This window comes from Mustela erminea, chromosome 10 (genome assembly GCF_009829155.1).
Source record: "Mustela erminea isolate mMusErm1 chromosome 10, mMusErm1.Pri, whole genome shotgun sequence".
NCBI classification, from domain to species: domain Eukaryota; kingdom Metazoa; phylum Chordata; class Mammalia; order Carnivora; family Mustelidae; genus Mustela; species Mustela erminea.
In genome coordinates, this window is record NC_045623.1 from 6,528,731 (window position 1) to 6,553,828 (window position 25,098).

Consider the following 25,098-nt stretch of genomic DNA (forward strand, 5'->3'; position numbering starts at 1 on the left):
CTTTTTTCTTTTTTTTTCTTTCTTCCTTTTTGAACCTCTTTTTATCCCCTTTCTCCCCCCTCACGATTTGGGATCTCTTCTAATTTGGTTAAAGCATATTTTCCTGGGGTTGTTGCCACCCTTTTAGTATTTTACTTGCTCCTTCATATACTCTTATCTGGACAAAATGACAAGACGGAAAAATTCAACACAAAAAAAAAGAACAAGAGGCAGTACCGAAGGCTAGGGACCTAATCAATACAGACATTGATAATATGTCAGATCTAGAGTTCAGAATGACAATTCTCAAGGTTCTAGCCGGGCTCGAAAAAGGCATGGAAGATATTAGAGAAACCCTCTCGAGAGATATAAAAGCCCTTTCTGGAGAAATCAAAGAACTAAAATCTAACCAAGTTGAAATCAAAAAAGCTATTAATGAGGTGCAATCAAAAATGGAGGCTCTCACTGCTAGGATAAATGAGGCAGAAGAAAGAATTAGTGATATAGAAGACCAAATGACAGAGAATAAAGAAGCTGAGCAAAAGAGGGACAAACAGCTACTGGACCACGAGGGGAGAATTCGAGAGATAAGTGACACCATAAGACGAAACAACATTAGAATAATTGGGATTCCAGAAGAAGAAGAAAGAGAGAGGGGAGCAGAAGGTATACTGGAGAGAATTATTGGGGAGAATTTCCCCAATATGGCAAAGGGAACGAGCATCAAAATTCAGGAGGTTCAGAGAATGCCCCTCAGAATCAATAAGAATAGGCCCATACCCCGTCACCTAATAGTAAAATTTACAAGTCTCAGTGACAAAGAGAAAATCCTGAAAGCAGCCCGGGAAAAGAAGTCTGTAACATACAATGGTAAAAATATTAGATTGGCAGCTGACTTATCCACAGAGACCTGGCAGGCCAGAAAGAGCTGGCATGATATTTTCAGAGCACTAAACGAGAAAAACATGCAGCCAAGAATACTATATCCAGCTAGGCTATCATTGAAAATAGAAGGAGAGATTAAAAGCTTCCAGGACCAACAAAAACTGAAAGAATTTGCAAACACCAAACCAGCTCTACAGGAAATCTTGAAAGGGGTCCTCTAAGCAAAGAGAGAGCTTACAAGTGGTAGATCAGAAAGGAACAGAGATCATATACAGTAACAGTCACCTTACAGGCAATACAATGGCACTAAATTCATATCTCTCAATAGTTACCCTGAATGTTAATGGGCTAAATGCCCCTGTCAAAAGACACAGGGTATCAGAATCGATAAAAAAACAAAACCCATCTATATGTTGCCTCCAAGAAATTCATTTTAAGCCCGAAGACACCTCCAGATTTAAAGTGAGGGGATGGAAATGAATTTACCATGCTAATGGACATCAGAAGAAAGCAGGAGTGGCAATCCTTATATCAGATCAATTAGATTTTAAGCCAAAGACTATAATAAGAGATGAGGAAGGACACTATATCATACTCAAAGGGTCTGTCCAACAAGAAGATCTAACAATTTTAAATATCTATGCCCCCAACGTGGGAGCAGCCAACTATATAAACCAATTAATAACAAAATCAAAGAAACACATCAACAATAATACAATAATAGTAGGGGACTTTAACACTCCCCTCACTGAAATGGACAGATCATCCAAGCAAAAGATCAGCAAGGAAATAAAGGCCTTAAACGACACACTGGACCAGATGGACATCACAGATATATTCAGAACATTTCATCCCAAAGCAACAGAATACACATTCTTCTCTAGTGCACATGGAACATTTTCCAGAATAGATCACATCCTCGGTCCTAAATCAGGACTCAACCGGTATCAAAAGATTGGGATCATTCCCTGCATATTTTCAGACCACAATGCTCTAAAGCTAGAACTCAACCACAAAAGGAAGTTTGGAAAGAACCCAAATACATGGAGACTAAACAGCATCCTTCTAAAGAATGAATGGGTCAACCGGGAAATTAAAGAAGAATTGAAAAAAATCATGGAAACAAATGATAATGAAAATACAACGGTTCAAAATCAGTGGGACAGAACAAAGGCAGTCCTGAGAGGAAAATATATAGCGGTACAAGCCTTTCTCAAGAAACAAGAAAGGTCTCAGGTACACAACCTAACCCTACACCTAAAGGAGCTGGAGAAAGAACAAGAAAGAAACCCTAAGCCCAGCAGGAGAAGAGAAATCATAAAGATCAGAGCAGAAATCAATGAAATAGAAACCAAAAAAACAATAGAACAAATCAACGAAACTAGGAGCTGGTTCTTTGAAAGAATTAATAAAATTGATAAACCCCTGGCCCGACTTATCAAAAAGAAAAGAGAAAGGACCCAAATAAATAAAATCATGAACGAAAGAGGAGAGATCACAACTAACACCAAAGAAATACAAACTATTATAAGAACATACTATGAGCAACTCTACGCCAATAAATTTGACAATCTGGAAGAAATGGATGCATTCCTAGAAACATATAAACTACCACAACTGAACCAGGAAGAAACAGAAAGCCTGAACAGACCCATAACCAGTAAGGAGATTGAAACAGTCATGAAAAATCTCCAAACAAACAAAAGCCCAGGGCCAGACGGCTTCCCGGGGGAATTCTACCAAACATTTAAAGAAGAACTAATTCCTATTCTCCTGAAACTGTTCCAAAAAATAGAAATGGAAGGAAAACTTCCAAACTCATTTTCTGAGGCCAGCATCACCTTGATCCCAAAACCAGACAAGGATCCCATCAAAAAAGAGAGCTATAGACCAATATCCTTGATGAACACAGATGCGAAAATACTCAACAAAATACTGGCCAATAGGATTCAACAGTACATTAAAAGGATTATTCACCACGACCAAGTGGGATTTATTCCAGGGCTGCAAGGTTGGTTCAACATCCGCAAATCAGTCAATGTGATACAACACATCAATAAAAGAAAGAACAAGAACCATATGATACTATCAATAGATGCTGAAAAAGCATTTGACAAAGTACAGCATCCCTTCCTGATCAAAACTCTTCAAAGTGTAGGGATAGAGGGCACATACCTCAATATCATCAAAGCCATCTATGAAAAACCCACCGCAAATATCATTCTCAATGGAGAAAAACTGAAAGCTTTTCCGCTAAGGTCAGGAACACGGCAGGGATGTCCATTATCACCACTGCTATTCAACATAGTACTAGAGGTCCTAGCCTCAGCAATCAGACAACAAAAGGAAATTAAAGGCATCCAAATCGGCAAAGAAGAAGTCAAATTATCACTCTTCACAGATGATATGATACTATATGTGGAAAACCCAAAAGACTCCACTCCAAAACTGCTAGAACTTATACAGGAATTCAGTAAAGTGTCAGGATATAAAATCAACGCACAGAAATCAGTTGCATTTCTCTACACCAACAGCAAGACAGAAGAAAGAGAAATTAAGGAGTCCATCCCATTTACAATTGCACCCAAAACCATAAGATACCTAGGAATAAACCTAACCAAAGAGGCACAGAATCTATACTCAGAAAACTATAAAGTACTCATGAAAGAAATTGAGGAAGACATAAAGAAATGGAAAAATGTTCCATGTTCCTGGATTGGAAGAATAAATATTGTGAAAATGTCTATGCTACCTAAAGCAATCTACACATTTAATGCAATTCCTATCAAAGTACCATCCATCTTTTTCAAAGAAATGGAACAAATAATTCTAAAATTTATATGGAACCAGAAAAGACCTCGAATAGCCAAAGGGATATTGAAAAAGAAAGCCAACGTTGGTGGCATCACAATTCCGGACTTCAAGCTCTATTACAAAGCTGTCATCATCAATCCAGCATGGTACTGGCACAAAAACAGACACATAAATCAATGGAACAGAATAGAGAGCCCAGAAATAGACCCTCAACTCTACGGTCAACTAATCTTCGACAAAGCAGGAGAGAATGTCCAATGGAAAAAAGACAGCCTCTTCAATAAATTGTGCTGGGAAAATTGGACAGCCACATGCAGAAAAATGAAATTGGACCATTTCCTTACACCACACACAAAAATAGACTCAAAATGGATGAAGGACCTCAGTGTGCGAAAGGAATCCATCAAAATCCTTGAGGAGAACACAGGCAGCAACCTCTTCGACCTCAGCCGCAGCAACATCTTCCTAGGAACAATGCCAAAGGCAAGGGAAGCAAGGGCAAAAATGAACTATTGGGATTTCATCAAGATCAAAAGCTTTTGCACAGCAAAGGAAACAGTTAACAAAATCAAAAGACAACTGACAGAATGGGAGAAAATATTTGCAAACGACATATCAGATAAAGGACTAGTGTCCAGAATCTATAAAGAACTTAGCAAACTCAACACCCAAAGAACAAATAATCCAATCGAGAAATGGGCAGAGGACATGAACAGACATTTCTGCAAAGAAGACATCCAGATGGCCAACAGACACATGAAAAAGTGCTCCATATCACTCGGCATCAGGGAAATACAAATCAAAACCACAATGAGATATCACCTCACACCAGTCAGAATGGCTAAAATCAACAAGTCAGGAAATGACAGATGCTGGCGAGGATGCGGAGAAAGGGGAACCCTCCTACACTGTTGGTGGGAATGCAAGCTGGTGCAGCCACTCTGGAAAACAGCATGGAGGTTCCTCAAAATGTTGAAAATAGAACTGCCCTATGACCCAGCAATTGCACTATTGGGTATTTACCCTAAAGATACAAACATAGTGATCCAAAGGGGCACATGCACCCGAATGTTTATAGCAGCAATGTCCACAATAGCCAAACTATGGAAAGAACCTAGATGTCCATCAACAGATGAACGGATCAAGAAGATGTGGTATATATACATAATGGAATACTATGCAGCCATCAAAAGAAATGAAATCTTGCCATTTGCGACAACATGGATGGAACTAGAGCGTATCATGCTTAGCGAAATAAGTCAAGCAGAGAAAGACAACTATCACATGATCTCCCTGATATGAGGAAGTGGTGATGCAACATGGGGGCTTAAGTGGGTAGGAGAAGAATCAATGAAACAAGATGGGATTGGGAGGGAGACAAACCATAAGTGACTCTTAATCTCACAAAACAAACTGAGGGTTGCTGGGGGGAGGGGGTTTGGGAGAAGGGGGTGGGATTATGGACATTGGGGAGGGTACGTGCTTTGGTGAGTGCTGTGAAGTGTGTAAACCTGGTGATTCACAGACCTGTACCCCTGGGGATAAAAATATATGTTTATAAAAAATAAAAAATTAAAAAAAAAAGAAAGAAAAATAACTGAAGTGTCGGGAAATGTGTGGTGAGTTGAGTGTGACTTTCTCCTGAGTGTGTTAGGGAAGACTTCACTCTAGCCTGATATCATTATTCTTATGGATACTTGACGGAATAATCTTTAACGAGGCATCAAGCCCTTCCGCCAGCCTCAGTGAGGAGGCATAAGGTAGAAATCCATGGATATAAACTTCTCCTGTATGGTTAATGACATGAACGTGAGAGCACAAGGTGTGTCTCTGACTTTCCCAATTCCCTGAACAGCACTGAGGCCATGGGCAGGGAGGCTGAAGCAGGGCACTTAGAAAGGTCCAGCACAGATAGGACCCTGTCATTTTACCCCCACTCTGTAAGCCAGGGACTAGAGAAATGAAAAACGCCCCTGCCCAGCTAGGAGACTCTAAATGAGATTTCATTTCACAGACCGACCTGTTGGGCTTTATGTTTTACCTGTGGGTTTGGAGTTAAGCTGACACACAGAGGATCCTGAGGACAGGTCGCCTGATACACTCCCTTTCTGAGGCCTCATCACATCCCACTGGCTGCCGCTGCCCAGATAGCTGGGCTCCAGGATTCTGCCCAGTTCTGGGCCGCCCCTCAGTGGAGAGTGGGGCTGGGCGGGGTTGAGATAGTGAGAAGAGCTGGCTTCTAAATGGTTGCTTGGCAGTGCAGATGGGGAAGCAGGATGCACGGTGCTGACACCTGGGCAGAAAGAAACCAGAGTGAGGAAGAGAGGATTGGAAGGGAAGGACCAGCAAGGAAGTGTGGGATTGCTAAAAGTGGACACCAAAGGGGACATGTGTGATGTCAGAAATGCCAGTCCATTGTGGAATACCAGTTAGATGAAGACCATAACCTAGAAGCCATAACTTTCACCTCATGTGTTTGCTGGCATGAGACACCAAGAGGCGGAGGATGGACAAAGTATGTGGAAGTCACCAGTGTACACAAAGGAAAAGTCCAGAGGCTGCACTCCTGGCTTCTACTAAAATTCCTCACGATACAGTCCAGGAAAGTTCTGGAAGGAGAACTCAGTCCCAAAGTTGGAGGATATAGCACATTCCTATTCATAGATGTGCTCAATGCTAGCATCCACGGAGTGATGTGGGACCTTTCATTTAACATAGACTGATGCTCTCATAGATCTTAGGAAATCATGGGCTTTCCCCTGAGCCAAATCATCTCTGCTTCTATGTGAAAAGAAGTCCAGGCTGTGGGAGAGACAGAGAGAGGTGGGCAGGGCTGTAGTTTAGGATATTCCTATTCAGAAGACTGCTTTCCTTCAGGGATTATCAGCATGGGCAGCATAGTAAGCAGGTAGCTTGACCTAAGCAAAGAGGAAGAGGTCATCATTCCCGCCAACCAAGCCAAACTCCTCTGAGGGGATAATGCAATTGGCTATTTGTCAACTTTTAATCTCCATTTGTAACTGGTTCTCAAACTTATCCACACACTACAGTCACCTCGGAAAATGTAAACACATACTGATGCCTGGACCTCCCAGAGATTTTGCCTTAACTGGGGATACAGCTTGGGCACTGGATGTTTTAAAACCATCCCAGGTGATTCTCATTGGCAGCAAAGTTTGAGAAGTACCCATCATGGGTCTCTCCTTCCTCAATCTGCAAAATAATAGATGTCCATTAGGATCACTGGGGGATGAAAAATGTCAGCATCTGAATCTTTTTTTTTTTTTTTAAGTAGGCTCCATGCCCAGCGTGGAGGCTAAAGTGGGGCTTGAACTCATCACCCTGAGATCAAGACCTGAGCTGAGATCTAGAGTCAGATGCCTAACTCACTGAGAGTCACTGAGCTGCCCACTTGACCCTCAACATCTAGATTTTAGTTGGGATTTGTAAAGATGTGATTTCCTGCCTCTTTCACACCCCCTTCCTCCCCAGCCCAACACAAGGCAAAGGGGGAAATCAGGGGTAGTCAACCGCTTACATTTTAACCAAGGCTATAGAAGGTTCCAAGTCTATCAGTAACAGTGATCAGCATTCTCACGTTCCTGGTTGCCCAGGCCACACAACAGAGAGCACATGCCCTAAACCATGCAAAGACGCCAGACAGACTCTAACTCAAGGAGATCTTTGCCCCACGCTGCCCCAAGAAGCTGCCATGCACCACTGCCCACGTGGAAGCTTGTTTCCAAGTGGACAAGGAACACTGGTAAGCTGCCATCCCTCAGAGAGGCCTGTGCTTGAGGACAGAAAAGACAGGGCTGTCATCTTGCTCACCAAAGCTGGGACCAGCCAAACTCTGGTCAATGGCTCAGATTAAGTATGACTTGATCCCATATCAACAGACCCTTTTTCATGCACAGATGTCTCCTATCTCTCCTTTTGGACAAAGACAAACTGACAAATGTGGAAAGGTAAAGAAAAAGAAAAGTCAGCTAGAGATCACTCTTGCCATTTTGATATGGGACAAATTTGTTATCCGTCAAATATCAAATTCTAGATCAGAGGTTCTGATGAATTGTCTACTGATCTCTAAAGAGACAGAGAAAAGATTGTTTCAAGGGGCTTCCAGAATTTGTTGAGCTTAGCTCTGAGCAGGATGGTAACAAAGCCATTCTAGACAGAAAAGGTATTATGGAAACACAGGACTGGGAGCAGAAGACCTGGACTCAAGCCCATCTCTCCCACTGACTAGTAACCTTAAACAAGTAGCTCTACTCCTCTGAGCCTTAGTTCCCTGCCCGGGCTCTACCTATCACACAAGTGGTGTGAGGCTCAGGAAGACCAGGTTTGTGTTGCTGGGTTAGCCTAGACTGCTACACCTGGGTAAAGCTGTGATAAGCAGGAGGTAGTCTTCTAGACGTTTCTGCCTGCAAAAATGGGAGCTGTACAAACTCTCCTAAAAAGGGTGTTATCTAATTGGTTCTGGGAATCAAACTGGGACAGAGTAGACTAGAGAGTGTGGTCACTTTCAGGATTGACATAAGAAACAAGCTGGGCTAAATGACGATGGGGACTTCAGGTGTATGAATTCTCAGCTGTGGTCCTAGGTCACTGGACACTGTGACTGGTTTCCCTTACCATCAATCTCTGGCTCATCTGAGCCTTTATTTATTTATTTATTTATTTTTAAAACACACAGAATGTGGTTTTAAGGTAACATCAAACTGATTTCTAAGTTTTTTTTTAAGCATTAAAAAAAGAGAGCATTAAGCATTAAGAGAGCATTAAGCATTTAAACATTAAAAAACTAGAAAGCAAATTCCTCATTTGAGGGCTTTTCTTCTTTTTTTCTAAGCTATAAATGACCCCACCAACAATTTTGACAATGAGTCATCCAGCCCAGACATATATTGAAGCCTTTCCAAAAAGATGACCATACAGAGCCTATAACGGTTACGATCAATACGATCAAGGATCTCTGGGAGTCAGAGGACAGAATTTACAATCAGGTATCACAGCCTGTGCTTCCGGTCTGAGCCGCCAACCTGTAACCTGTCTCAGGGTAGAAATGAACCCTGTGCCCTAGGAAGGGGGACTTTGTCATCTCTTCTGAATCCCTCTACTGCTACTACCCTTCACACCCTCAACCTAATGATGTCAGGAGCTGAACTTGATGAAGAGTGTGTTTCACAGCGGGAGACTATCGTAGGCATGGAAAGGACTCCCTGGAAATGGCCACTTTGTCTCGCCTATATAGGTAAGGCACAAAAGCTCTCACCCATGCCCTGCCTGCCAACACATCACCGCTGTGTCAGGCTTTCAGCAGACTTGGTGGTACCCCACACTGGCAGCAGCAGTGGGACAGGAGCAGGTCTAGGGCCTGACGCAACGATGAGACACACACACACACACAAACACACACACACACACACACATACACACACACACCAGAAAAACAACAGTAAAGGTATTTCCCAAAAAAAGCAAGCAGGGCCATCCGCCAGTCCCCTGCTGGCAACGTGCACACCCTAGGTCGTTTTTCAAAACTCCGCCACCAAGCCAAAGCCATGCAGGGCCACATGGGGTGGGGCAGCCTGGCCCAAGCACATGAAGGCCACAGGAAGTGCTCACTTTCTCCCAGTTGTTTCTGCAGCATCTGCAGCTCCTGCTGAGCCTCTGCCAAGGAGACCACGGGGGTCTCACAGCAGCCAAGGAGGGGAGGGCCAGTGGGGCTGAAAGGCAGGAAGCTGGGTGCTGCTGAGGGCAATGGTGCCTGGGGAAGGCTAACCAGCGTGGGTATGGAGGGAAAGTGAAGGCCTAGAAACACAGAGTTGGGAAGAAAGTAGACACGTCATTAGAAAGAAAGGAATGGGGAAAAGATGAAAATGAAACTATGTCTTGCCCTGATGTCTCCTTGGGGGGAGGCTATCATTCAGCATGGTGACAGCCAACAAGGCGAAGGGCCAGGGTTGCCACCCAAAAGCCGGGCTTAGTGGACCCCTCCTCCTTCTTCCTCGCCGGGGACTTACGGCATACATACTCTATGCTCATCTTGGAAACAGCCGGCTAAAGCAGGCAAGGTGGCATAGCTGTATCCCAGGCAGCTATGAGAGCCACTCCCAGCTGTCCCAGGCATGGAGGGATCAGGACATCCGCACGTTAATGTTCCCAATCACCCCTGGGTGTGAGTGGGTCCTTGCCCCTGTGACAAGACTCCCTACACCTGGAACTCCTCTGAGAGTATGAGGGCTCACCCTGAGGAGGGCAGAAGCGGGCTAGGACTGTGGGGAAATGTGCATTCCTCATGTGTGTCATTCAAGTCTCATGGACACAAACCTGAGAATCTCAAATCAACGCATTCATTCACCAAAAGAAAAATCAAGGTCTTGGTAAAGTGACTCAGACACAAGAGCTTGCATGTCGGTCCGGGCATCCAAATCACTTAGGAAAAATTCTTAAGGCGTGCAGTTGCTTCAGGCTCTGTTCTAAGTCATAAACTTTGGGAGGAGGGCTTAGAAACTTGCATTTAAATTAGATCTCCACAGATGACCATGATGTAGCCCATCTATGGACAAGTCTTTAGGGACCCTGGGACATTCTGATGTCTGAATCTATCTTCTCTTTCCTAAAAACAGTTATATGGCAGGAAGCCTGTGGAGGGAGCAGAAACCAAGACTGGTCTGTGGAGAATGCCTGCCGTGGAAAACAATGAGTACATTCTAATCACATCCCTCGCCCCAGGATGCTGATACACTGTCAGAGAAAAACTGTGAGGACCCCCACATTGCCCAGTAACACAGGTCAGGCATCCTTCATGTAGGCATTCTGATTTTAAAACCCCTGGCCTTCTGCTCTGTTTGACCCCAGAGCATTTGCACAGATGTCTATAACACTAGGCAAACAGGTTTTCCCCATGACTCCCTGGGCCAGCTGCTGCCTACTCTGGCCCAGAAACTTCGAGCCCCAGCTCAGAAAGGGTCAGAAACATCCCCTTCTTAAGATTTTGGCTGATGGGCTCTCAGGAAAAATGGGAGCCACAGAAGGACAGCACTGTGCCTTCTGCGGGCACCTTATGACAAACCACACCGAAGGCAGCCAGCTGGTTGTGGCAAGGGGTAGGAGGCAGGGACAAGGCTTGCCTTCTTGCCATCGCTGGTGTGGGGCTCTAACTGAACAGCACACTCCTGGCAATTAGCTTGGGGCAGCTAAATGAAATATACCCCTCCAACTGGCTGCAGGACAGGCACTACGTGCATATCAGGAGCTGCCCAGCTGTTCATAAATCCATGAATGAATGGCCATGTAATGTGAACAGAATCTTGTAGGATCCTGAAGCATCCCGAGTTATTGCAGAGGCTTGCCCTGAAGATAAATGGGTAATGCTTCCAGGCTAGCCATGAAGTGACTTTCTTTTTGTTCTGTGGTGACTATAATCATGGGAGAGACCTCTTTTGCCTCTTTGCTCCCCAGAGTGAAATGAAAGAAAGAAATGAAAATGTTTACTTTAAAAGGATTCGCTGACTACTGGTCAAAATTGGTATTCTGATCAAAGTCTACTGCAGATCTCTGATTTGCCTAAAATATTTAGAACCAAGAAAATGCAGACACAATTGGTGGACTAGGAAGGCCTCTTGATTTCATCTAGGATCTGATGCCTAGAAGCCTCTGACAGTGGAAATATTCGTCCCTGAAGAAAAGTCAAACAGGCTGCTGAGGGAGAGGAGACAGCTCCCGCTGTGTTGGCTGTCGCATACCTGGATGGGCCTGGCTGGCCTCCTGGGGGGGTTTCTGGGGAGCTGGCAAGCTGATGGGGTTGCTGCTGGGTTCGGCCTTAACCCCCCGAGGTGCACTGGTTGCTGATGGCTTAGAAGACAGTACAGCAGAATGACTCGAATGATGGATGGAATCTACAAAACCCATGAATGAAAGAAAATGTTTGGTGGTCGACAAAGAACTGGAATCTGGCCTTCTATTGAGCCAGGGGTACCAGGGCAGGGCCTGGCTTTCTGGGAAAGCACCAAGCACAAACACTGTGAGCCGTGTTCATTTCCTTGCTTGCAGATAGCTTCTTGAGGGAGGCAAGCCACCTTAGGGGTGAGAGTGGGGCCCAGACCCAGAAACCATGAAAATGGCATTTCCAAATGTACCAGGTGGGAGCGACAGCATCCGTGACTGCTGACAGATACCCAGGGGACACTAGTTCAGGACATGCAGTGAGCAAGACCTCTGCAGGAGGGAGATGATGTCCCATTTGAAGAAGGAAGTCAGACAGACGGTCTGTGCTCATGAGACAATGGGGAAGAGCCTGCCTGGATGTTCTCGCTCTTCCCACTGTGCTTCCCCTTGGGTCTACCAGCTTGCAAATCCAGTGGAGACCTTGAAACAACCCCTGGAGTCAGGAGCAGAGCAAAGATCCTGAGGCACTGGGGCCTGTACTTGGGGCTTCGTCCCAGGGCCACATTCAGCCTGACACACACCAGGGAGGATCTGCAAGGCCTGGCTAGAGAAACAGGAGGTTACCTGAGTGACCACGCAGAGCCTTCTTCTCTTCGTAGTGTGTGTACTCGCTGGCTACATCCATGTCAGAGCTGGCTTCCAGCTCATCGGACAGGAAGGAGGATCTGCTGGGAGAGCGCTGGGAGTCCGACAAGTCGTGGCTGCTGGAGGGCGTGAGGGACCGGGCGTCCAGCTTGGCTTGCAGGACCTCAATCACTTTCTCCTTCTCCTGCAGCTCTCTGCTGAGCCTAGTGGGGTAGAAGGAGACAATAGGTGAAGCCAAGGGCACTGGCCCAACTTGTCCTGACCAAGGCACACGGGAAAAGCCACCTAAGTCAAGGGAACCTTTCCTGTGAAGAACCATCAAGATAACCTATCACTGATTAGGGAACCATCAAGATAACCTATCACTGATTAGGGGCGGAGAGTAGGTGGGGTGCAGTGGGAGAAAGAGGGGCAATCACTATCCAGGGCACTGGCCACGGGAGACGCTGGGAACTAGCAGAGACTCAGCCATCCCTGTAAGGCACAGCTGCTCCAAGTGCGGCCCCAAGAACTGCTGGTTACCAGTCTCCAAGAAGGTAAGTACAGTAATGGAAGGTAAGCGGTGACAAACACACAGCAGTCTGGCATCGCCCTTGACAACCAAGAGCAGGATGCGTGGAATCATGTGGATGATTGAGCTATAGCCCAGATATGTGTCTGGGATGGATTAGCAATGAAAACAAAACCAAAATGCTTTGCTCTTCACCGCAGGGACTTGGAGCAGCACCACGTGGTCTAAAGCAGGCTTCTGACAGAGAGGGGCTTAGACTAGAGGCTACAGCTACGGATTTTGAGCCCATATTTTACTGTACATGGTAAGATTCTCTGCAGTGACTCACTGAAAACTGGTTCATGAAAGACCATAGCCTCCCAGGAGTCTGCAACACCCAGGCCTTTCCCTCACCTCTCCACCCCGGAGGAACTACATTATGGTTCTTCAATTCTTTTTTTCCCCCGGGGGAAATGGACAACTACCAAATGAGCTGCCAACGTAGCTTAGGGTGAGCCAACTCAGCAGCACAGCTTCATCTTTAAACACCCAGGAAGAAAGCAGAGGAGAGCCTTGGGGGTGCCAAGGACCCCTGGAACCTGGTTAGTTTACTGTCGGATCAGACTGAGTCTAGGTTACCAAGCCTGGAGCATAATTACACAATAGAAATCAACAGAATTATAGCAAAAGAGAGGCTAAAGTGTCTCATGAATAAATGAACATGTTATTATCAGCATTTCTCTGCCCCAATTTGTAAAGTTACAGTCACCCTGGACCCCTTGGGCCTTGTTCCTGATTCCTTTATCAGATCCTATTTCAAGTTACCTGAGGGCCAGCGGTTCAAGTCCAGCTTGATCTTTCTCACTTTTATGATCCTCTGTAAGCCAAATTTAGAAAAACATGGTAAGAAATTAAATAGATTCCACTTCCTACATTATAAATGCAAGCATCTGTGGGTACAGAATGGTGATTCCTCTGTGTATGTCCAAGACATGTAGGAGAATTACTTGGAAAGGTTGCAGATTGTAGCCTCAGAGGGGAGACCTGTGGGCTCTCTTGAACTCACCAGGCAGATCTCCCCTGACCTCGTGATCAGCCTCAGGACTTCCTCTATCCTAAATTAATGCAAAGAAGTTTGAAGCACACTTGCTCAGCTTCTCTCTGGAATATTCCACCTTCCAAGCCTGTCACAGACTCACTCCCAGATGCATGCTCTGTGTCCCATCACAGCATTCATGGAGAGCCCACTCTTGCTCTAAGAGATGACAAACCATCCTGTCCCACCTCTGCACCTGCCACCAGTGTGTGGGATGGTTGGCCCCCAAGACTGATCCCACTATCTCTTGGTACTCTCAGGAAATGTCTTCTAAGTAAAGAACTCAATAATAACCCATATTCCTAGCGTTGCACTACGACATTCAGTGCCCAAACTATGTCCAAAGGGCAGGATGCTTTAACTATACTGGAATTATATTTATTGTATGACACCATGTGATAAACAAAGAGACAGTGAAAGGCTAAACTATTGCCCAAAGCAAATTAATGGCGGCATTCAGGCTACCACTGGGGTCTTGCAATTCTCAGGTCAGGTTCTTTTCACTATGATGACATCCTCCGATCTCTTCTCCCTTTCTCCCCCTTAGCACTGGATGGACACAGCCTGCTTCCCTAAAAGTCACTTGCCATGAGTGCTCCAGTTTCTGCCATTGCAATCATGACCTCCGAATCCTATGTTTCTCCTCAGTGTTCCCCACCAACCAGTCCTGACCCCATAATGGCCCCAGGAAATGAAATGGAACAGGACCTGGGTTAAAAGACTGTGGTGGAGGTGTGGTGGCCACCTGGGGCTCGGGTTATGGGAGTGACCGAGTGTGTGTCAAAGCCCTGTGGCCAACTTACTGGTGCTGAGTTTGCTGGTAAGCCTCTCTGTCAGCTGGCTTCCCTGGGCAAGTTGCTCTCGGAAGCTCTGCCCCAGGTAGTAGTCAATGTCATTGCTCCTAAGAAGGTCCTCAAAAGATTTTACTGTATCTTTCGCATGCTGGGTGAGAAGGTAACAGATGCCTCTCCCTTCTCGTATCTTCTGGCGTAGGTACGACAGCTCTCGGGCCTGATCCTGAATCAGGGAATCATATTTCCTAATACACGAGAGAAGAGGAAAAAGTAAGAATGAAAAGGAGTGAAAGTGAAATTACGGGCCTTCAGTAGAGATTTCCGTGAGAACATTTCAAAGGAGCTCCCCAGGCTCGATTCTGGCACAGAAACTAAAGTATATAAGAGTAAATCCCCCTCTGATACATGATGTCAGTTTAGCAATTTAGTGGTTCTTACAATGTTTTGTGCATCTTAGCCTTATGTCCAGGAGAATCGTAGGTCCTGTGGAGGTAAATATGGTGCCCAATTTTACATTCCTCATGGAACTAGTAGAGTGTAGATTCACAGCTGATACTCAAGAAACACTAAATGTATTTATTGAGTAGATATTCAATAGACATAATAAATAAAAATAAGTTCAGTGACTAGAATCACTTAATCCTGGGACACCTGGCTGGCTGGCTCAGTAAGAAGAGCTCACAACACTTGATGACAGGGTCGGGAGTTCAAGCCCCACGTTGGGTGGAGACATTATGTAAAATAAATAAATACATAAACTTGGAGGGAAAAAAGGAATCACTTAATTCTAAGTCTAGATAAGATCTTTCATGCCTTCTATTTGGAAGATCATCTCTATTATGGCAGACTGTTTTGCCAAGAGGGCCATTACATTCCTGTTCCACATGTTGTTTTGCCAATGTGCCTTTGCTCCTTCTCTCATTGGCAGGTAGAAGCTGTTCTCCACCTCCTTAAATCTGGGAAAGCTCTGTGAGCACTGTGACTGAGGTAATAAGGGAAGTGACACTGTGTTAAGTCTAGGAGTTGCTCTGAACTGTCCTGGCAACTTCTACTTCCGCTCTGTTGGAAGCCAGCTGCCATGCAGAAGTGGAACAACCTAAGACCACTTGAGAGGCATACCCCAAGAAGAAAGACCCTGGAAGACAAGAAGCCAAGGGGGGAAAGAGAGAAGGCAAGGAGCATCATATCACCAGACACGTGAAGCCATCGGATGGCTGCCCCGGAAGGGACCCCCAAGCAACAGCCATCATGCTGAGTGAGCCCTGTAAATCCACATAAATTATTGTTTGAGGCCACTAAGCTTTTGCATGGTTTGATACTCAGTGCACATAACAAGGACAGATACCCAGTGTCTTCCAACACAAAGTATTATATTCCAACACAAAGTCATACTGAGAGCTTAATGTATGTTAGGCAATTTTGATCACTTGTACTAATTCATTTAAACCCAGTAACCACCTGTTGAGATAGGTTCTCTCAGTCTCCTCATTTAATAGGTGAGGAAAGAGCCCAGAAATTCTAAGTAAGTTTAACAGCTAGAAAGTGCCAGAGCTAGGATTCAGACTCCAGTCTTCCTACTACACCACATATCCAATCACTTTACTAATAGATTCCTGAGAGGAAATCCCAGAGACCTGGTGTCTCCCAAGCAAGGCCTACTGACCTTTCTTTGGATCTAGGCCTAGCATTGAAATAGGCACTCTTCTGATCGCCTTATTGGGTTCTCTCTTCTACTGCCTGGGCTAGCCCACCTCCAACACAAACTTAGACATTTTCAATCCTATCAGGGTCCAAAGATTGTCCCCCTTACCCAGGCCAGGAGGCTGATCTCAGTTCCTCTGCCAGCTTCCCTTCCACTCCAGTTTTTGGGAGCTGGGCCTCTAGCTGGGATACTCTCTGGATCAGACTCTCCAGATCCTTTTTAGCCTGAAGCCCCGGGGGGTAGAAAGCCCCAGTGCCATCAGACAGCCACCCCTCATCCTCATCAGTGACACTGTGAGGTGAAGATCCCTCGAGGGTGTCAACGGCCTTCAGCTTTCGCGGTCTCTCCAGACTAGATGAATAATCACTTGTAACCGAGAGAGACCGGACCCGGCTCTTGAGGTTCTGGATGATCTTGTTGGCATTCTGCAGCTGGGCCTTCAGGTCTCTGATGTCCTTCTGCAGGAGAGAGATGTCTTCCGACTTTCCATATGCACGGAACTCCTCCTGCTTCCCTCGAGAGCTCTCCAAGGGCTTCTTCCCTGGGGGGCTAGCCGCTGAGGAGCCCAGGCGCCCCTCCAGGGCTCTTTCCCTGAGGCTGTTGTGTTCCTCACACTCTGAGAAAAGACAAAGACATCTTCCTGAATAAAACTACACGTGCTGCTGAGGCTTGGAGACAGGTCTGGTGCCGGGGATAGGAATCACTAAAGTGAAAGTTGAGGCAGTACTTTATTCAGCCATGCTTTAACCAGCATTCAGACATGGTATTTCCACCCACTCAACAGCCCTGCAGGTCAGGAACCAGGTACAGTCACCTCCCACTGCCCTGAGTGTTTTTTCTATTCTCAATTTCAGTTTGGTGGGTATACCTACAAAGTCCTTCTAGGATAGAAAAACAGATTTTTTAGCTTAGGGTTTACATGTCTCCACAAGCTCATCTGGTCTCTTCATTAAAAAGTAAGCCTTAGATGATCACCAGTTGGACAAAATTTTCCTTCTTTTAATCAACAGCAGTATGTTATAAACTAATTAGAGACATTCCCACTCACACTCAGCCTCGTGTTGGTCCAGAGTTCTCTGCCAAACTTCCTATGCCTCACTGGTCCTGGGTCCCCTCGGCCCTACTCCTCATTAGGTGTGGGACTGGCCAGCAGCTACCGGATGGGAAGGCTGACTCCAGGAAGGCCAGGTGAGCCCTGCCCTTGTGTTCCTACCAGGACTGGTGCTCTCCTCACGCTCAGCTTCATTTTCACTTCGGCCGCAGGTCTCATAGCCCAGATCCTGGAGGTCCACCTGCACCTGCTTGCTGTCCTGCTTCACCAAGGATTCACCTGTTCAGGAAGAGACAGAGGGTGTCACAGAGGCTCTTAGAATGTCCCACGTACTCCCTCAACCTCAGGGGCACATGCCCTAGCCCTCAAGGGGCAGGGAGTTTACAGCCAAAGTGGCAAGTGGGAGAAGAGACCACTCACTCCAGGCAGGACTTCCTTCCACCAGGATGAGCTTCTGTGTGCCACTGGTGATCTCACCTACAACAACTGAGGCTTTGTGGGGACCAGATATCTTTATGTTGGGTATTATATATATTATATATATTAACAACCCTAGAAGCCCCCAGGAAACTAGCAAGTGCTTTATCCACAGAGGCTCAGTAAATATGTAAATGGGGCTGAACTAATTTAGAGTCCTAAAACATCAAGATCTATACAGTTCTATAAGATAGCTAGTAGCCCACAGCAAATATCATCCTCAATGGGGCTCACAGCCTTCCCGTTGAGATCAGGAACACGACAAGGATGCCCACTCTCACCTCTCTTGTTCAACATAGTATTAGAAGTCCTAGCAACAGCAATCAGACAACAAAGAGAAATAAAAGGTATTCAATTGGCAAGGAAGAAGTCAAACTCTCTCTCCTTGCAGATGACATGATACTTTATATGGAAAACCCAAAAGACTCCACCCCCAAACTACTAGAACTCATACAGCAATTCAGTCATATGACAGGATACAATGTCAATGTACAAAAATCAGTTGCTTTCTTATACACTATCAATGAAAATACAGAAAGGGAAATTAAAGAATCAATTCCATTTACTATAGCACCAAGAACCATAAGATACCTGGGAATAAATCTAACCAAAGAGGTAAAGGATCTGTACTCGAGGAACTACAGAACACTCACGAAAAGAATCAAAGAAGACACAAAAAGATGGAAGACATTCCCTGCTCATAGATCAGAAAAATAAACATTGCAAAAATGTCCATACTGCCTAGAGAAATCTATACTTTTAATGCCATTCCAATTAAAATTTCACGGGCATTTTTCAAAGAGCTGGAGCAAACAATCCTAAAATTTGTATGGAACCAGAAGAGACGCCAAATTGCTAAGGAAATGTTGAAAAAGAAAAACAAACTGAAGGCATCACATTGCCTGATTTCAAGCTTTCCTACAAAGCTGTGATCACCAAGACAGCATGGTACTGGCACATAGACCAGTGGAACAGAGGAGAGAGCCCAGATATGGACCCTCAACTCTATGGTCAGATAATCTTCAACAAAGCAGGAAAAAATATGCAGTGGAAAAAAGACAGTCTCTTCAATAAATGGTGCTGGGAAAATTGGGCAGCTATATGTAGAAGACTGAAACTCGACCATTCTCTTACACCATACACAAAGATAAACTCAAAATGGATGAAAGACCTCAACATGAGGCAGCAATCCATCAGAATCATAGAGGAGAACCTAGGCAGTAACCTCTTCGATATCGGCCACAGCGACTTCTTTCAAGATATGTCTCCAAAGGCAAAGGAAATAAAAATGAAAATGAATTTTTGGGACTTCCTCAAGATCAAAATCTTCTGCACAGCAAAGGTAACAGTCAACAAAACAAAAAGGCAACCCATGGGATGGGAGAATATATTCACAAATAACAGTACAGACAAAAGGCTGATATCCAAGATCTATAAAGAACTTCTCAAACTCAATACACACAAAACAGATAATTATGTCAAAAAATGGGCAGAAGACATGAACAGACACTTCTCCAATGAAGACATACAAATGGCTAAGAGACACATGAAAAAATGTTCATCATCACTAGCCATCAGGGAGATTCAAATTAAAACCACATTGAGGTATCACCTTACACCAGTTAGAATGGCCAAAATTAGCAAGACAGGAAACAACATGTGTTGGAGGGGATGTGGAGAAAGGGGAACCCTCTTCCACTGTTGGTGGGAATGCAAGTTGGTGCAGCCTCTTTGGAGAACAGTGTGGAGATTCCTCAAGAAATTAAAAATAGAGCTTCCCTATGACCCTGCCATTGCACTACTGGGCATTTACCCCAAAGATACAGATGTAGTGAAAAGAAGGGCCATCTGTACCCCCAATGTTTATAGAAGCAATGGCCACGGTTTCCAAACTGTGGAAAGAACCAAGATGCCCTTCAGCAGACGAATGGATAAGGAAGATGTGGTCCATATACACTATGGAGTATTATGCCTCCATCAGAAAGGATGAATACCCAACTTTTGTAGCAACATGGACGGGGCTGGAAGAGATGATGCTGAGTGAAATAAGTCAAGCAGAGAGAGTCAATTATCATATGGTATCATTTATTTGTGGAGCATAAGAAATAGCATGGAGGACAAGGGGAGTTAGAGAGGAGAAGGGAGTTGGGGGAAATTGGAAGGGGAGGTGAACCATGAGAGACTATGGACTCTGAAAAATAATCTGAGGGGTTTGAAGCAGCGAGGGGTGGGAGGTTGGGGGTACCAGGTGGTGGGTATTAGAGAGGGCATGGATTGCATGGAGCACTGGGTGTGGTGCAAAAACAATGAATACTGTTATGCTGAAAATTAATTAATTAATTAATTAATTTTTAAAAACAACATTGAGATACCACCTTATACCAGTTAGAATGGCCAAAATTAACACGACAGTAAATAGTGTGTGTTGGAGAAGATGTGGAGAAAGGGGAACCCTCTTATACTGTTGGTGGGAATACAAGTCAGTGGAGTCGCTTTGGAAAACAGTGTGGAGATTCCTTAAGAAATTAAAAATAGAGCTTCCCTATGACCCTGCCATTGCACTACTGGGTATTTACCCCAAAGATACAGATGTAGTGAAAAGAACGGCCATCTGTACCCCAATGTTTATAGCAGCAATGGCCATGGTTGCCAAACTGTGGAGAGAACCAAGATGCCCTTCAATGGACGAATGGATAAGGAAGATGTGGTCCATATACACTATGGAGTATTATACCTCCATCAGAAAGGAAGAATGCCTAACTTTTGTATCAACATGGATGGGACTGGAAGAGATTATGCTGCGTGAAATAAGTTTAAGCAGAGGGAGTCAATTATCATATGGTTTCATTTATTTGTGGAGCATAAGAAAAACATGGATGACATGGGGAGATGTAGAGGAGAAGGGAGTTGGGGGAAATTGGAGGGGGAGACAAACCATAAGAGACTATGGACTCTGAAAAACAATCTGAGGGTTTTGAAGGGGCAGGCAGAGGGAAGTTGGGTGAGCCTGGTGGTAGGTATTATGGAGGGCACATGTTGCATGGAACACTGGTTGTGGTACATAAACAACGAATTCTGGTACACTGAAAAGAAATTTAAAAAATGAAAAATTTTAAAAAATCAAAATTAAAATTAAAAAGAGATAGCTACTAGCCACACGTGACTACCTCATATTAAATTAATTAAGTAAACAAAATTCTGAAGCTGTACTAGACAAATCTCATGCATTTCAATCACCATAGGAAGTTCTAGGAGAAAGCATGGATTCTAAACCAACGATGATGGTATATTTTTGAAGAATGTGATTTGGTGCCAAGAGGAGGAGAGAAACTATCAGTATATGTTGAGAGATGTAAAGCACTTTGCTGACTATAGCAGAAATCAGCAAACATAGGTGTTAGCCCATTTCTTCCCTATATGCTCACTGCAAACTTGCTTTGTTTTTTATTCTTCTCTGCCAGGTGCAAAAACTGAAGTTAAATAACCATTGTTACAATTCTAGGACCCTGGTTGGGATTAAATTTGTTTTGAGGCTGGGGAAGAAAAGGGAAGTCTACAAAGCACGTAGGCAGCTGTCTTAGTGATGGTGAACCTAAGACTTACTAAGCATGACTCTGTATTTCTCCAGCTGGTTGGCCTGGGCAAAGACCGTGGCTTCTGATATCAGCAGCTTCTCCTGGAGGTCCTGGTAGCGTTGTCTGCACTGGGCCAGCTGGGAGCGCAGGTGCTTGGTGGATCCAGGAAGGCTAAATTCTGATGGAGTCCCAGGGTCTCGGGCCTGGGGCTGGTTATCCAGCTGTGAAAAGAGCCAGCATAGGGACCAGGCAGTAACAGTCCTGGGCAGTCCTGGCCCCTTCCCTTTCTGACCCCCCATGGACTATATTCATGGGTTTGTTCCAGCATTCCTCAAGCCCTTTGGTAGTGGCTTGCTTTTCAGCTCCAAGCTCCTGCAGAGCTAGGATAATGTTTTATTCATCTCTGTATTTTCAGCACAAAGTACAGTGCCATTAGAGTCTACTGAGGTGCTCTCAGTTAAGGTTGGTTCAGCGGTTAAAGAGAGGAGGGGTAGAAACCTCTCTTCATCTATCCTCATGCTCCTGTCCCAGCCTTGTCCTCCACTCCCCCCAGCCCGAATCCTCTCTAGTCTCCATTTACTCAATAGTCAGCAAAGCCCCTCGCACTAGGAGGATCCCAACAGCCCAATCCTGTGGCCCATGAACAGACACCTAGGATGGGCTGTGAAGAAAATGGCAGTGATATGGAGAGGTGTCATTACACACCATTGTCAGGGCTGCCTTAAGTCCCAAGCATCCCTATATGGCATCCTATTGAAATGACCTGTTTTATGCCATCTTTCCCCACCACACTGCAGACTTACGGGCAGAGACCAGGTCTTTCTGCCTGCTGCCCAATGCCTAGTGTGCCATCTGGAAAATGAAACACTATTTATGAAAAATTAATTACCCAAGTAATGTTTGTGAGACAATGTTGTAAAAGCTTTTCCAAAGGCTGAATGTGTGAGGAATATTATTACCACTGCTTGGGGGGCAAAGAAGCCCTTCCCTCAGTCCTTCTGACCCATGGAGCAGAACTGTTTTAGGTAAAAACTGTTACCTCCAGGCCTTCTCCACAGGTCTCTATTTCCATCTAAACCCACACTTACTTGGTGGCCATCCACGGCGAGGGCAGCCCCAAGATCAAGACTCTGGGGTCTGGGGCAGGGCCTTATGCTCACGTGCTCCTCTTCCTGGCATTGGGGCTTCTCAGGAGAACAGACCAGCTCTGTGTTCATTCTGTCGATCTCCCGGACCAGGCGTGCAAGGAGCTCTGGGCTAAGCTTACTATTCCCATCCTTGCTGCTCAGCACGAGCTGTTCTTTGAGGAGGCTGATGATGTTGTGGGCATTCTTCAGTTTTCCCTGGAGCTTTCTGAATTCAGCCTGAAGGCTATTCTCATTCAGACCCCATCTGGCTACCACAGTTTCCACTGCCACCTCGCCCTTCTCCTTGTCTTCCTCGATCTCCCATCCGTCAGACATTGCTTCTCCCATCTGCTCTTTCAGCTCTGCATTCTCAAGGCAAAGGCTCAGCATGGTGTTCCTGCAGGAAACACACACACAACATGAGGGGGTGGCTCCTCTCTCGGCCTCAGTTTCCGTAGCCCCCATCTCAGCCCAGCAGAGACTCAGAGACACCCCAAAGCAGGAGGCCACCTCAGAGATGGACAAGGGCACCCTTATTGGATAGACTCAGGAGGAGAGACTCCCGCATTACCACAGCTACTTGGTGGCAACACAGTCCCTAAAAATCTTGGACTCAACACACATGGTCTAGTTGTCTTTACCCTGGTCATCTAGCCTCATGTTCTTTTTTTTTTTTTTTTTAAGATTTTATTTATTTGAGATAGAGAGAGAATGAGAGCATAAGTAATAAGTAGTGGCAGAGTCAAAAGGAGAGGAAGAGGGAAAAGCAGGCTCCCCACTGTGCAGGGAGCCCGATGCTGGACTTGGTCCCAGAACCTGGGATCATGGCCCAAGTCAAAAGCAGATGTTAAGCCGACTGAGCTACCCAGGTGCCCACTCAGCCTCATGTTCTCCTTTTCACTGGTCTCTGGAATAAACAACGGTACTTACAGTGTTAAGAAAAAAAAAGAATAAGAAAGACCTTTCCTGGGACAAATTTATTATGGGTTCTACAATTCTATTAATTATCTTTGGTCAGTTTTCAACCACTGGATGAGAAATTGGGACCTAGGAAAACAAGAAATAAATAATACCAGTCAGAACTACAATCAAATGTACTTCTGTAATTATTTGCTTTATGTCTGGCTCTTTCAATAGATCATCTTCATGAGGTCAGGGACTCGTCCTGTCCTATTCACCCTGTATTCTCAGGGCCTCCACAGTGCCTGCCACATAAAACATGCATACTTGTAGAAGACATAAAATGGATAAAAAATTAATTTTCACCAAGACATTCTAGACTCCATCCTTTCTTCACACCAAACCCTTCACCAGGGTTGGATGGAAGTGTTAAAAAAAACAACAATAACATTGCTTTAACAAGGCAATTCATTTAAATAGGCAGTTTGCTTAACCTCTTTGAGCTTCAGTCTCCTTTTACATAAAATAAGGATAACTCATACCTAGTAAAGCTACTGGATGCTTAAATGGAATTGCATATATGGTCTAGTCAGTTTAGGGTCTACAACAGAGGAGTCATTTTATTCTGCTATACCAGCTGCAGACCTGAAAAGTACTAACATCAGAATTCTATGAGGTACTTGTAAAAAAACACGACAAAACAACAACAAAAACAAAAACCCACAACTTTAGAGCTAAGGCCTATGGATCTACATTTTACTTAAGTCCTGCAGGTGATCCGTAAGCACACTATATTGAGAACTGCTGATGAGAAGAGGCATGGGAAACTAGTAATTCACACCTGAAGAATTAGCAGTTAGCTCTCCCCCTAGATTGAGTTTCTTAGACTCCTGAACTGGTTGGCTCAGTCAGGAGAGCATGTGACTCTTGATCTCGAGTTTGTGAGTTCAAGCCCCACGGTGAGCAGAGAGATTACTTAACAACTTATGCTTTCACTTAAGTAGAATTTCACTTCAGTAGAAGGAAATATCATGAGGGCACTTGAGTAACTCAGTCAGTTAAGCATCCGACTCTTGATTTCAGCTCAGGTCATGATCTCAGGGTTGCGAGACTGAGCCCCACATCAGGCTCTGCACCAGGCATAGAGGCTGTTCAAGATTCTCTCTCTCCTCTCCTTCCAACCCTCCACCTCCTTGTGCATACACTCTCACACTTACTCTCTCTAAAGAAAGAAAGAAAGAAAGAAGAAAAGAAAAGAAAAAGAAGAAAGAGAGAAAGAAAGAAAGAAAGAAAGAAAGAAAGAAAGAAAGAAAGAGGTGTCTGGGTGGCTCAGTCCCTTAAGCGTCTGCCTTCAGCTCAGGTCATGATCCCAGGGTCCTCAGATCAAGCCCCGCATTGGGCTCTCTGCTCAACAGAGAGACTGTTGTCCCTCCCCCTCTGCCTACTGCTCTATCTACTTGCGCTTTCTCTGTATATCTCTATCAAATAAATAAATAAAAATCTTTAAAAAAAAGGAAGGAATATCATAATTCAGAGTAAAAGAACCAGCATGAGGATGATCACGAGAATATTTCCAATACTGTTCTAAAAAGTATATAGCATAGAAGAAAAGGCTTAGATATTAAAAATTCAGAGGCAGGGGTCTAGCCATGGACTAAAATGCAACTTTG

The 25,098-nt window shown here is 44.8% G+C and overlaps 1 protein-coding gene across 24 annotated transcripts in view; it reads right to left on the reverse strand.

Moving 5' to 3' along the window:
• PDE4DIP (phosphodiesterase 4D interacting protein) overlaps window positions 1-25,098 on the reverse strand; it is a 217,967-nt gene that overhangs the window by 18,529 nt on the left and 174,340 nt on the right. For 18 of the 24 annotated variants that reach the window (XM_032361283.1, XM_032361302.1, XM_032361303.1 and 15 more), the window contains 10 exons: window positions 22,490-22,925; window positions 21,430-21,622; window positions 17,512-17,628; window positions 16,407-16,914; window positions 14,606-14,841; window positions 13,532-13,583; window positions 12,196-12,419; window positions 11,430-11,582; window positions 9,307-9,492; window positions 5,720-5,971 (listed from right to left, as the gene is read on the reverse strand). In XM_032361283.1, coding sequence (XP_032217174.1) covers window positions 5,720-5,971; window positions 9,307-9,492; window positions 11,430-11,582; window positions 12,196-12,419; window positions 13,532-13,583; window positions 14,606-14,841; window positions 16,407-16,914; window positions 17,512-17,628; window positions 21,430-21,622; window positions 22,490-22,925 — 2,357 coding nt within the window. The remainder of the gene's footprint in view (window positions 1-5,719; window positions 5,972-9,306; window positions 9,493-11,429; window positions 11,583-12,195; window positions 12,420-13,531; window positions 13,584-14,605; window positions 14,842-16,406; window positions 16,915-17,511; window positions 17,629-21,429; window positions 21,623-22,489; window positions 22,926-25,098) is intronic. The other 6 variants (XM_032361304.1, XM_032361292.1, XM_032361288.1 and 3 more) reach the window with 2 other exon arrangements.